Source organism: Chiloscyllium plagiosum, unplaced genomic scaffold (genome assembly GCF_037043375.1).
Source record: "Chiloscyllium plagiosum isolate Xiang-an unplaced genomic scaffold, Cpla_swu_hap1 HiC_scaffold_3, whole genome shotgun sequence".
Taxonomy (NCBI): domain Eukaryota; kingdom Metazoa; phylum Chordata; class Chondrichthyes; order Orectolobiformes; family Hemiscylliidae; genus Chiloscyllium; species Chiloscyllium plagiosum.
Window position 1 is genome coordinate 99519893 of NW_028270141.1, and position 14002 is coordinate 99533894.

The window sequence follows — 14002 nt, forward strand, 5'->3', positions numbered from 1 at the left end:
AAAATGTGAATCCTTCTCCCATATACCAGCTTCTCAGCCATGCATTCATCTGCTCTCTCCTCCTATTCCTGCCCTCACTAACTCATAGCACCTCACTAGCATCTGGAATAATCCAGATATTACTACTCTCAAGAACCTCCTTTTTAAATTCCTACCTAAGTCTCTGTAATCTCCCTTCAGAATCTCAACCTTTTCCCTCCCTATATCATTGGTTCCAATGTGGACAATGACCTCCTGCTGGCCCCTCTCCCCCTTGAAAACATTCTGCACCCTGTCTGAGACATCCTTGATCCTGACACCAGGGAAGCAACACACAATTCTGATTTTTCATTGCTGGCTACAGAAACGTCTGTCTGTACCTCAGACTACAGAATCCCCTAACACAATTGATCTCTTGGAATCCGATGTACCCCTCATGGCATTAGAGCCAGTCTCATTACCAGAAACTTGGCTGTTCGTGCTACATTTTCGTGAGAATCCACCATCCCCTACATTGCTGAACATAATCCCAAACTAAACTCGTCCTACCTGCCTGCTCCTGGCCCATACCCCTCCAAACCTTTCCTATTCATGTACTTATCCAAATATCTTTTAAATGTTGTAATTGTTCCCACATCAACCACTTTCTCAGGAAGTGCATTCCACATGCGAACCACCTTCTGTGGAAAAAATATGCCTTTCACATCTTTTCTAAGTCTCCCTCTTCTCACCTTAAAAATGTCCCACCTAGTCTTTAAATACCCTATTCTAGGGAAAGGACAACTACCATTAACTCTATCTATACCCCCCATTATTTTATAAGGTCGCCTCTCAATGTCCTACGTTCCAGAGAAAAAGGTCCCAGACTATTCAGTCTTTCTTTATAATTCAAACCTAGCCAGCAACATTCTGGTAAATCTCTTCTGAACTCTCTCCAGCTTAGTAATATTTTCCCTATAACTGGGCATCCAAAACTAGACAGAGTATAATAGAAAAGGCCTCACCAATGCACTGTACAACCTCAACATGATTTTGCAACTCCTATCTCAAAGGACTGAGCAATTAAGCTAAGTGTGCCAAAAGCCTTTTTATTCAACTATTCCTGCCCTCACTAGCAAAATGTGACGCAAAATATTATTTTAATGTATCAACTTGGAAGAATAAAAAATGTACCTGAGGCTGAGGCAAAGCAACCTGGGATGTGTGGTGACCAGATTGTGCTGTAAATGACACTTGCATGGCCATGGAACGTAGACACTGAATTGTTAACCATCGGATCCCACTATGAGAAACATAGATATAATACTGATAAATGTCTCTACAGATAACGCCATGCCCATAATAAATGTAGTTGGCACTTCAAATAAATAGTTTCTGTCAGGCAACCTGTTGAGCTACTCACAAACGACCATTATTTAAATAATAGGCTTCAATTTGATACACTGAATTTGACAGTTGTTTCAATGTCTTTTGAGAACAATCTAGGTTCATTGATTGGAAAGAGCCTTCATTGCAAACAGTTTTTGGAGATAGAGATTTCATCTTATAGGAATTATATAAGAATCCACAGGGAGTTTTCAAGGCATGATTGTGAATGTAAATTTTCACCAGAAAGCTAGGAGTTCTGAACTATGAAAAATAGCTTTGGAAAGGGTAGTAAAGATAGATTCTGGCTTGGAAATTATGATTTTAGGGAAAAATCAAGTCACTGCATCCAAGAGAATAGTAAATTATAAAATCCATTGTGTCACGCTTATTGTATGTACAATGTCGTCCCACCTGTCCATCTCCCTTCCCACCTATCCACTCTACCCTCTGCTCCGATCTATCACCATCACCCCCTCCCCCATCTCCATCCATCTATCTATCACCTTCCTAGGTACCCTCCCCCCAGCTCCACCCCCCCTCCTATTTATGTCTCAGCCCCATGGACATCCTCTCCCACATTCATGATGAAGGGCTTATGCCCAAAATGTTGACTCTCTTGCTCCTCGGATGCTGTCTGACCTGCTGTACCTTTCCAGCACCACACTTTCTGACTCTAATCTCCAGCATCTGCAGTCCCCACTTTTTTCTATATTGTAAGTTGTTGGTCCAAAGCCACCGTCTTGATTTGGTATGAGTATTTATGCAACTTCCTGTCAGAAATCACAGGAAATTCATATGACAGCACACAGCATACTCAGGCAGACTGTGTAGAATATAAATTCTGTTTTTAAGATCCCTTGCATTTCACGATCTCCCTTTTCATGAATATCAGGCTGGATTTCGGACCACTTGATTACTGATGGTGAACTGTGAGAAAATAAAATTGACACATTGCTGTGAAACGTTACAAAATGCTTTATAAAATAATGATATCAAAAAATTAATTAATTCTTCATCTAGGGTTGAAACTTCATGCATTTCCAAGTGCTCAACTCTTTTTATCTATTTACGTTTTTTAAATAAATCCAGTTGACTACTAATTATTTAAATTATTTGCTTGGATAGCAACTCAGTCATTAGTTAAGAGTTTATAGAAACAAAATTCAAAAGATTCATGATAAAGTTGTCACTTCTGCCCTAATAAGTTCCTCATTAGTAAAAGGACTCTATTGTTTGTCAAAGCTTCAATTTACAGATAACTTAAACTCTTTGTCTCTACCTAACATCTCCTATATTTGTGCTTCATTTACCTTTCTCCTTGATCCAATTAATGTTTGCCACATACACTTTTTTTAAAAGTTGCAATCAATTAAAAAAGTTTCTTAACATCACTTTGTCTCGTTCTCTTTTCATATTCTCCAATTACTTTCTCTTGTTACCTTACTGTCTTAATTTCAACTCTCTTGAACACTGCTGTATCAGATGTACGATTTACTGTTGGATCACTGACCTCTTGTTCAACAAAGGTGAAGAGAATTGGTATCCAAACTCAGAATTCACTGCCATATTCAAGGTTAACTGACACAGTTTGTTCACTGGCATTTTTGTAAATGTGTTGCTGGGACGTTTTTGAAAAGTTCAATTTGAACAGGCTCTGAGATGGCTTCTTGAATGCGAAGGTAATGGCAATTCTGCATTTCCATTCATCTTTACTCTATATTTTCCCCCCAGAAAGCATGTCAGATTGCCAAATGTGGCAGTCCGGTTATTGCATTGATGCCTCCTGCTGGTCTGCAGGATGAAAGGACTTACTGTACCAGAAGAATTTCAGCTTTCTGCTTGATCCCCATAGGCTCAGAAAAATCAGGCAAACCAACATCCTTCTTTAAAAAGCAATCCCAAGCAGATATTGGAACACTTGCCCTATGTAAAGGGTTCAGTGATGTTAAGATTTTAGTTTGTTATTATTCTGGCAAGAACCCAAACGTTTCATCAGAACAAAATGTGTCGATGAAAATGAAAGCCCAAGTCTCTAAGAAGTTGAAAAAAAACATTTTTTGAAGTGTGTTATGATCGATCAAAGAGGCATGGTACTTTTCTGTAGAATTTCCACGCCTTTACAGGAAAATAACAAATTGTTCTAAATGCACACTGCTCAAAACTCTTTCCATTAGTTTGCCAGTTTACTTAAACATAAAACTATGTACTGAGTAAGCAACTCTGTCAGATTCTCAGTGCTTGTAATGCATTGAATGCTTCCTTACTGTCCTGCACGGAAATATTACTGAATTGTCACCTACGTGTCTGTAACAGTAGAGCAGCCAGAGCAATTCATTATCACATAGTATTAAAAACTGCTTTGTAGAAGCTTTTACTGGAAATGACAGAGAACTGTTTTGGGTTGTGAACTGGTTAAGAGAAATTCAAGCAGTCTTCCAAATTTCAGAAACAACTTCCCATTGTTTTTGCACCGAAAGGGTCTGGGGATGAATGTGAATCACATCCAAATGTCAACACTCTGTCTTTGCAATGTAAATGCCACACAGGGCCAATTTGTGGTAGGAAGATAAACAAAGGCTGCATAATTGACATTTCTTTTGTTAAGAGAACCTAAAGTTCACAGAATTACAAACATGGTAGGACACTGAAACAGACCATTTGATCAACTTATCCACATTAGCATTTAACCTTTATATTGGGAGTAGTCCCAACGCTATGTACCTTCCTTTTTCATATCTATCTCTTTCCTTCAGCTACCTGTATAAACTGTTTTAAATGTTAACATCTTCACTGTTTCAACCACTAACAGTGCGTTTCAAAGCCTCTCAATACTGTTTAAAAAGACTTCTATAGCTTGCAAAACAAAATAACTTACATTTAGACTTCCTTCTTTGTAAGTCACTCAATTTTATGTATCAGCCTCATGACATCATAATTTTAAATAACTTTATCAAATAGAAATAAAAAATGACATTGCATTTTTATATCATCGTTCACAACCACAGGACATTTCAAATCATTTGAAAGTGAATGAAATACTTTTGAAGTATAGTAACAGTTGTAATGCAGGAAACATAGCAAGCAACATGATCACAGCAAACTTCCACAAATACCAACATGATAGGGACCAGATAACTGTCCATGTGATACTGACTGAGGGATTAAAAATGGCCACAAAAATATCATCAATTTTTCAACACTTTCTTTATAATTATGATTCTTTATAACAGTAAACATCCAAATAAATCTATCTTGAGCTACTGCTTACTTTTCTTTTCTTTACAAGGCATGGAGCAAGGAGAGCTATACTGTGGTATAATTTTCCTGCTCCTTGGATGCTGCCTGATCTGCTGTGCTTTTCCAGCACCACACTCTCGACTGTGGTATAATTATCACTTTGATCATGTTTTGAACTGAAGTCAATCACAGGACATGTAAGCAAAATAAAATGCACCTTTCACCAAAAAAAATCACATTGATGAATATTCTCTTTTGCTTAATCATCAATAATTATTATCCAGTTATTATAATTGCAGGCGAGTGGCTTGAGCCACAACAGTAGTCTTCAACCTGACTTTTATGTGAAAAAATGTATCTAGTGAAAATTCAATGTGCTATCCTACAGTGGTGCTATCTCTGCACTCCATAAAAAATGTCTACCACTCAGCTTTAATGCAGTATTTTTAAAAAAGGAATCACTTGATTATATTTCCAATTTTCTGGTGCTTAAAAAAGAGCCTATAGCAAGACTGTTGTTTATCCGTTATTTAACTTGCAAGAAAAATAAACTTACTATTTTTATTGTTTGATCCCATGAACCAGATACAATCAGATGTTCTCCTCGTGTCTGACTCCAATCAACACTGTAAACCTACCATAGCAGAGAAAATGCTCAGTTATTAATCAGAGAATTTACCTGTGGATGGATGAAAATAGAACATGGAAGACTTTTTTCAAGAGAAAAGAGAGATGGCAGGAGAGTGAGGAAACAGGAGGTAGGGCCTGGAAGCAGATTGGAATGGAGATGGAGTGGGGGTGTTGGGGGGTGGGAACACACATAGATCCAGGAGAGTAGTTGACAAAACAGCGGGATGGAGGCGATATGGAGGAAGTGATGGGAGGACAGCAGGAGAGCTGGGAACCTCCCATGCCTGCTCCCCATCCTGTCTTCACTCCCCACCATGGAACCTAGTTTCAAAATTATGTTTCTTCTGTGCACATGAAAGGTGTGGCCTTTGCAAAAGACATGACGTGCACATGCACATTTCCAGATTTACGTGCATGCACTGCTAGCCACAGTTGGAGATGTCAACAGACACTGCCATTTTGGAAGGGAGAAAGATTAGTTTACAACTCTATTTACACATACCTAATTTGAAAACCATATCAGCAGGATGCATATAATTTGTTTATCATGTCTCTCACATATGAACAAGGAACAGGAGTAAGCCTGCTCCAACACACAGTAAAATCATGGCTGATCTAATTGTGCCCTCAAATCCTCATTTCCACCTACCCCTGCTAATTTTTCACCTCATTGTTGAGCAAGAATCAATCTACCTTTGTCTTAAAAATATTCAAGGACTCAGCTTCAAACACTTGATCATGAAGGGAGTTCCAAAGACTCCCAAATGACGGAGAAAAAAATTCTCCTTATGTTTTAAATAAGAAACCCCTGATTTTTAAATAAGGGCCCCATGGTTTGTCCACAGTTTACAATATGTCAATAATTACAGACATGTAAATATTCCAAGGAATCTAACCTACAGTGTGAATTCTTTAGACTTTTCTTTCATAGGGCTTTATATTACAGTGCTGGGAAAACCTCAGAGTTATTAGCAAATTCTATTTTATAGTTTCCTCAGCAAATCACAATATAATTTTTCTGCTTTGCTTTGCTGAGCAGTTTCACACAATACCTCTGAGTTAAGATTTTCTCTGAGAGTCATTGTGCCAGGAGGAGATATTCTGACAGTCAAAAGTGGGTCACTCATTTAAATACAAATTAAGTAGACTTCCTTCAGAAATTAACATTTGGTGATACCACTGTGCCATAAGAATCCTTGCTTAATCAGAGTGCATATCATTGAACAGGTTGTAAGAACAGTTAATAAAGGACAAAACCTGAGGGCCCTCTTGTGGCACACTGGCAATGTCCCTACCCCTGGACTGAGAGCACTGGCTTGAAGTCCCATCTGTTCCAGAGGTGTATTTCTGAACAGGTTGATTTGAAAAATATGTTAACATGTTAGAAAGGATAAATCCTATCGAATTGACTTGAGGTTTTCTGATGAGTTTACAGAAATGAGGGCATTGATGTACATTAGATTAGATTAGATTCCCTACAGTGTGGAAACAGGCCCAACAAGTTCACACCGACCCTCCGAAGAGCAACCCACTCAGACCCATTGCCCTACATTCACCCCTGACTAAGGCACCTAACACTACGGGCAATTTAGCATGGCCAATTCACCTGACCTGCACATCTTTGGACTGTGGGAGGAAACCGGAGCACCCGGAGGAAACCCACGCAGACACAGGGAGAATGTGCAAACTCCGCACAGACAGTTGCCAGAGGCGGGAATTGAACCCGGGTCCCTGGCGCTGTGAGGCAGCAGTGCTAACCACTGAGCCACATGCCGCCCAAAGATAGCAGCAGGTTTGAAGGGAAAGTGGATAATTTATATCACAAATAGCAGCCTTTGGATTCCTCGTAACCAAGTTTATGTTAACCCTTCAACGAAAGATGTGCAATTTAATCCTAGACTCCTCGCCTTTCGGCACCTACTTATCCAACATGGACCTCCAACAGTCATTTGATAAAGAACTGTTCAATAGAAGTTTCAGCAAAATTAGACTTTATAGAATAAAAAGGTGTCCTAGATTTTATAAATTGCAGCATAGAACACAAAAGCAAGGAAATGATGTTAAACCTGTATGAGATTAAGTCTCATCAGAGTATTACATGCAGTTTTGGGCACCATATATTTGGAAAAATATGAAGGTATTAAAGAGGATCCAGAAATTATTCCCAGGAATCATTGCAGAGTTGAAGGACTTCGGTTACAGATTGGAGAAGTTGGAACTGTTTTCCTTGTTGAATGAAAGCTTGAGAGGAGAAGTGATAGAGGTATTCAAATCATGAGAGATCTTGACAGAGAACATAGAAAAAAACTCTTTCCCTTGGTCAAAGAATTGAGAACCACAGATTTAAACTTATTAGCAAAAGAATCAATGACAACAGCAAGAAAAAATATTTTTACGCAGTGAGAGATCAGGATCTGGAATACACTAACTCAAAGAATAATGGAGGCAGCATTCAAAAGGGAACGGGATCATTATCTGTAAAGGAAGAATGTGTAGGGCTACTGGTAAAAGTTGAGGAAGTGGCATGAGTTAGACTGCTCCCTGTGGAGGGTCATCATGGACACAACAGGCTGAGTAGCCTCTTTCAGTGCTGTAACTAATCAATGATTCTGAGTTACTATTGTCTCTGTTTGTTCTTTTTAAAATGCATTTACTTTTGTCTATTTACTAAATCCCATTTAATCTCCTCTCGTTTGTTCCTCTTTGCTCTCTAACTCTATATATACTCCACAACCATCAGATGAAGCAATAGCGCTTCGAAAGCTAGTGCCTCCAAATAAACCTGTTGGACTATAACCTGGCGTTGTGTGATTTTTAACTTTGTCCACCCCAATCCAACACTGGCATCTCCAAATCTATATATTTCATTTAAAGTGCATATAGCCAGTTCTTTTGACATTGCTTATTGTTTATATATCCTATTATTTAACTGGTTAGAAGATAACCAGTTTTGCAAAATGTCACCACAAGATCCCAAACAGTGCACCATTATTGGATCACATTCAGCAATTTGCAGTTCATAAATACTGCAAAGTCAATACTGAGCAGAAAAGTCGAACTAACATCGTTCATGGCCAAGCCTACCATTGATGCAATATCTGGTCCAGTAAATTCTGACAAATAACAAGTCAAACGCTTGGCATTCAAAAATCTCAATCAATTAAATTTGCCGAATTAAGGCTACAATTCATTCAGAAAGGGAATTTACTATATAAATTTGACAAGCAACTTTTGTTTACCTCTTGAGAGTGCTCTTTGAAGACCTGTAACGGTCCAGTAGGGTTTGCAGTGTCCCAGATCTGCAGAGACCCATCTCCACTACCAGTGACCAGGACATGCTCATTGTTCTCACTCCAAGTAACGTCAAAAAGGCTATCATTCCAGTCAAAACTAGAGAGGAGAAAAACTTTTTTAAAATTAGTTTGCAAATCTATTTTCTGAAATGAGTGCATAATGTCCACTGCATAATGGATAGGTAGACTTTCCGCTGCTCGAAATCTAAGGATTAAATGACAGTTATAAATAAATAGCTGCTTTATTTATTTTCATGCCACTTGTCATTATTAGCATCACAAACTTAGTATTAGAATTCGATTTTTTTAAAAAAAGGAACAGAATACATACAATAAGAAATCAAATTACCATACTCTGCACATTTCAAAAGCCCAACTTTACTCAGCTTTTTTCTGCTAATACTTCATGACAATATTTGATATTAAAGAAAACAAAAGGCTGCTTGTTCATTTTACAGTACCTCCTGAAAGGGATAATTCCAGCCTCTGTCTGTTCCAGCACTACTAACGTTCCACAGCCTGAAAAGTAATGCATACAAAACGTATCAAGCAATAAAAGTCAAGAAAATCTTTTTTTAGCAGTTAGCAAATGCACAAATTCCAAGAAGTTATTTGTTACTCGAAGATGTTAATCTGCTCTATTAATTTCATTCACTCAATTCCATGTTCTTTTTTATTAGCAGTACAGCAGCACTTCACATACAGCACAACTAATTACAAGGGCAGAATCAAAGTGGTCACATAATCACTGAAATCTTGATAAAATAACAAATTCAAATTCGGAGGAATTATACACTTGCATTATACAGCCAATTTGGAGTTATTCTATAGTTCAAAAGATAGTAACAAAACATTTTCAGACTTTTTTCGTATGATAAGTAACTAAATGCAGATCAGGCATGCACATTTATAAAAGGCTGCAGAATTTACTGCAATCTACCCAAGTTATCAGTATGTTACAGCCAAATCCATAAAACCCTCAGATAGTATTGACTAGTTTCATTTCAGGCAGCTGCTCTACCATAACCTCAACACCAAACAGAATAATTCCTCTCGCTTCAAAAAAGGATTTTCTGAAAACTGCATCTTAGTTTCTTTCAGCTGCAGCACTCAGACAACTAAGAATGTAGGAATGTTTGCTCAGCTATTCCTTCAGAGTCTCCACCAATGCATGCCACAAAGATATCACCTGGAAAGAGATGAGCCTTAGCTATCAGAAGTCACCAAGATGAAAGACACTTGCATAGTAATGGAATGGGAGGAACTTCAACTACATTGTTAGACTCCCAGATATCTCTGTTTTACATCCATTTTTCAAACAAAACCATTCCGAAAATAAACTCCATATTAACCTGACTCAGTTAAATGAATTGGGTAGGACTGAATATTTCACCCAATTTCACCCTTCTGGGGAGAGTTAGTTTTCGGCATAAATACCCAAAATATTAGGTAGCTGTGCTTTATGACTTCAACTGCCTAGTTTAAATTCTCTTTTAGATCCCATTTTTCTTGGATATTTTTTCTTTATTTGTTACTACTGGATACTGTCCACTTCATCCTTTCCAGATACCACCTGGTAGAATATCACAACAACTATTAGTATTTCCACTGAAGATTCTCTGCTCAGATGTCTTTGTCAGTATCACTGGGGACCGGAAGTGCTTATGCTTCAAAACTGCAGCTCAGCGAATCCAATGTATTCACATATAATCAAAAATGGTGTCTCTATATTGCAGACTACTGCTCAAATCTTCTTTTGTTGAGTTACAGAGGCATACAGCACAGGAACAGACCCTTCAGCCCAACTTGTCCATGCCAACCAGGTTTCCTCAACTGAAGTAGTCCCGTTTGACTGCATTTGGCCATATCCCTCGAAACCTTTCCTATTTATGTACCTGTCCAAATGTCTTTTATTCAAAAGGTGTAACATATGAAAATGACAAAGATCACCTCAGTAGTTTGAGTATTATTTGCTCAGCAAGGGGTGCCTGGAAAAATAATAGGAGAGTAGATATTTTTAATCAACTTCCTGATATATAATGTTATAACATATCTGGATCAGAGGGGGCTTGAACCTGGATCTTCTAGCCCAAAGGTAGGGACACCATCACTGTACCACAAGATCCTTATACTCGCTGTCATAGACTCAGAGGTATACAGCATGCAAACAGACCCTTCATTCCAACTCATCCATGCCAACCAGATATTCTAAACTAATCTAGTCCCATTTGGCAGCCTTTGGTCCATATTCCTCTAAACCCTTCCTATTCATATACCCATCCAGATGCCTTTTAAATGTTGTAATTATACCAGTCTCCACCACTTCCACTGGCAGCTCATTCCACACAAGCACCACCATCCACATGAAAACATTGCCCCTTAAGTCCCTTTTAAATTTTTTCTCTCACCCTAAATCTATTTCCTCTAGTTCTGGACTCCCTCATCCCAGGGAAAAGACCTTGTATATTTACCCTATCCATGCCCCTCATGATTTTGTGCATACTATACTTACATTGTACACTTAGCCTTTGACAGCAGCTTGAAATTTCAGAATAAAGCAGCTGACTGCTGTGAATAGGGGGTGTGGTTTGCCTTTCTCGTACAGTTCTGCACTAGGAGACAACTGTCAGGATGGAAGTACAATCTGCATTTCAGAGAGAGCACTCAGCAGAATCTCCTCAGAGAAATGCAGATCTCTCTTCTACAGTCTATATGGCCCAATAAGTGACAGAGAGTTTAAGGAATTCAATGAGCAGTATGGGTTCAATGTCAGCACATTACCTTTAGGTACACGAGTTACAGAAAGGTATGTCCAGATGGTCAACACGACTTTCACAAAATGCCAAGGGGTAAAGGAACATGGTTGTCTATTGTCATTCGAATCTATATCTTTCATGGCCATCATGAAAATCACCTACAGAGCTGTTCACTGGAATGAAGTATGACAACTTTACGGAGCAAGATACCCTCTCTAAATGAGTCGAAGGAATAAAGACAACAACTCACAGATGCACAAGAGAGGGTGGTCAAAGCTTCAACAGGTATGCCTAAGCCCTACCTGAGTTGTTGAAAAAGACAAACTTTAAGTGTTCAAGTTCCAGTCACAAAAATCTGAACACCCAACAAACATTGTCAGCGAAGTCTCAACTCCAAGCCCATAAGTTGTTGAAATTGAAACTGGTAACCAAATTAGAAGAAACAGAGCCCATAACCCACCCACACCTGAGCTGGGAAAGCACAAAAGATCATCAACAATACCAGCAACACCAACACTGTCACCAACTAGTGACACAACATCAACATCAAGCATGACTGTTACAACACCAGAACCAATGCCCATAATACCAGTGTAGTGGGATATGTCACCACTGACAGCAGCGAGTGCCAAGTCTATAAATTGAAAACATTATGTTCTAACAACCAAGCAACGCTGTGAATAATATTCTGAGAAAAATGTTAAGAGTTCACTTATTGATTTATTTTTGTAATTAATAAGGCCTAAGATTATCAAATTATATCGTGCATGCGTTTAGTGACAAAAAGTGTTTTGTCTCTTTAAGTACCAAAACTGTGATGTAGGGTTGAAAAGTTGTAGAGTCATACACCAGGAAAACAGACCTTCCCATCCAACCCATCTCCATCGACTAGGCATCCGAATTTAACCTGGTTGCATTTGACAGGATCTGGCCCATATCCCTCTAAATCCTTCCTGTTTATATACACAACCAGATGCCTTTAAATGTTGTAAATGTACCCATGCCTTCTTGCCCGTCTTTTCCACTGGTGTTGCCACTTTCAGGAAACTCTGGATTCCTAGGCCAAGATCTCTCTATTTGTCAATGCTGCTAAGGGTTCCACCATTTACTGCATACTTCCCCCCCCCCGCCACCACACTAGATCTTCCAAAATGTACCACCTCGCATTTGTCTGGATTAAACTCCATCTGCCATTTCTCTGTCCAAGTTTCCAGCCTGGTCCCCTAATCTTTGTGTTGTCTGTAAACCTACTAGTCAGGGCACTAACATTCTCCTCCAAATCATTTAGAAATGAGGGTCCCAGCACTGATCTCTGTGGAACACCACTGGTCACAAATCTCCAGTTACGAAAACACCCTTCCACTGCTACTCTGTCTTCTGTGACTAAACGAAGGAACAATGATGGCTATTCTCTTATCCTCTGGGACCTCCCCTATGACTACAGTGCCAGCTCACTGTAGATCTCATTTTACATCACCTTTTGTATCAGCCTGCCATGAGGAATCTTGTCAAAGGCTTTGCTAAAGTCCAGCATTGTTATGGACCACACCAGACCCCCTCAAAACATTTTAAGAACATAGCCCAGACCCAAACTTGTTTGGTTGTTTTAAACAGGTGTAATGCAGTCATTCCAGGAGAGATGTAGCTGGTCAAACCACTTAGTTTTAAACAAAACAGAATTTATTGATAAAATTACTGAATGTAACACCAACAAAAGAGAACAGAATATAGAATAACTTAACCTATCCGAAAACCCCACAGACTATCCCAATTTAATGATGCTATTCCAAAGACTTGCAACAATCCCTATAAACACCCCTTGGTAGAAAAGGTAAAATCAACCACAATGTGTCACAATGAGAGAGAGAGAGAGAGAGATGGAAGAGAGGTTCAACAAGGAACACCTTCCATGTAGCTATTTCTTGAACCAGCAACCTCAAACTGGCTGCCTGACTACTTTCAGTGAACAGCCAGACTGCAAAAACCAAAACAAACCAGAGCTGGGAGAACAGGCCACTTCCCATTCATTGTACAAGTGTTTTTTTTAATGTGAAAGTCTTTTGCCTGAGGCAGTATCTGTTAGCTATAACCTAGTTGGCCCTGAAACCCTTCAAACCGAGGCTTTTCGGAATCACTACATTTACGACCTCTATGGAAAAAAAAGCCAAGGACTGCATAACCTTGTTAAAGGAGCAGCATCATCGCAACATCTACTGAGCTATCCCCAATCATCTTTATCACTTCCTCAAAAAACTCAATCAAGCTTGAGAGACACAACCTTCCTTGCACAAAGCCATGCTGCCGATCACTAATAAGTCCATATTTCTCCAAATGTCAGTAAATCTTATCCCTAAGAATTTTCTACAATAATTCCCTACCACTGACGTAAGGCTCACCAGCCTGCAATTTCCCTGATTATATCTGTTGCTCTTCTTAAATAAAGGAACAATGTTAGCTATCCTCTGGGACCTCTCCTGTGACTCAGTGAATCCGAGTCAATATGTGTTGTTTGGACAAGAATCTGCAGGTAGTGGTGTTACCATAAGACTTGGCCAGGTGACTTATGCTACACGGTACCTGCTGTTAGAAGTTTGACCCTTCTGAAGCTGATGGGGCCCTATTTTATTTATATGCATGGTAGTTTACTGATGTCAACAAACCCCAAAATACAATTTTGTTTTGGTAAACCAAGCAGGAAATGGTTTTTGGCTTTCCCATCAAAAGATGGCTAAAGTGGAT

General features: G+C 39.0%; 1 protein-coding gene across 1 annotated transcript in view; it reads right to left on the reverse strand.

Moving 5' to 3' along the window:
- The window catches only part of pex7 (peroxisomal biogenesis factor 7), a 91083-nt gene that overhangs the window by 74379 nt on the left and 2702 nt on the right, over nucleotides 1-14002 (reverse strand). The window contains exons 2-5 of the mRNA XM_043685974.2: nucleotides 8969-9026; nucleotides 8454-8604; nucleotides 5141-5218; nucleotides 1153-1261 (exon numbers count right to left, since the gene is read on the reverse strand). Of these exons, the coding sequence (XP_043541909.1) occupies nucleotides 1153-1261; nucleotides 5141-5218; nucleotides 8454-8604; nucleotides 8969-9026 (396 nt within the window). The remainder of the gene's footprint in view (nucleotides 1-1152; nucleotides 1262-5140; nucleotides 5219-8453; nucleotides 8605-8968; nucleotides 9027-14002) is intronic.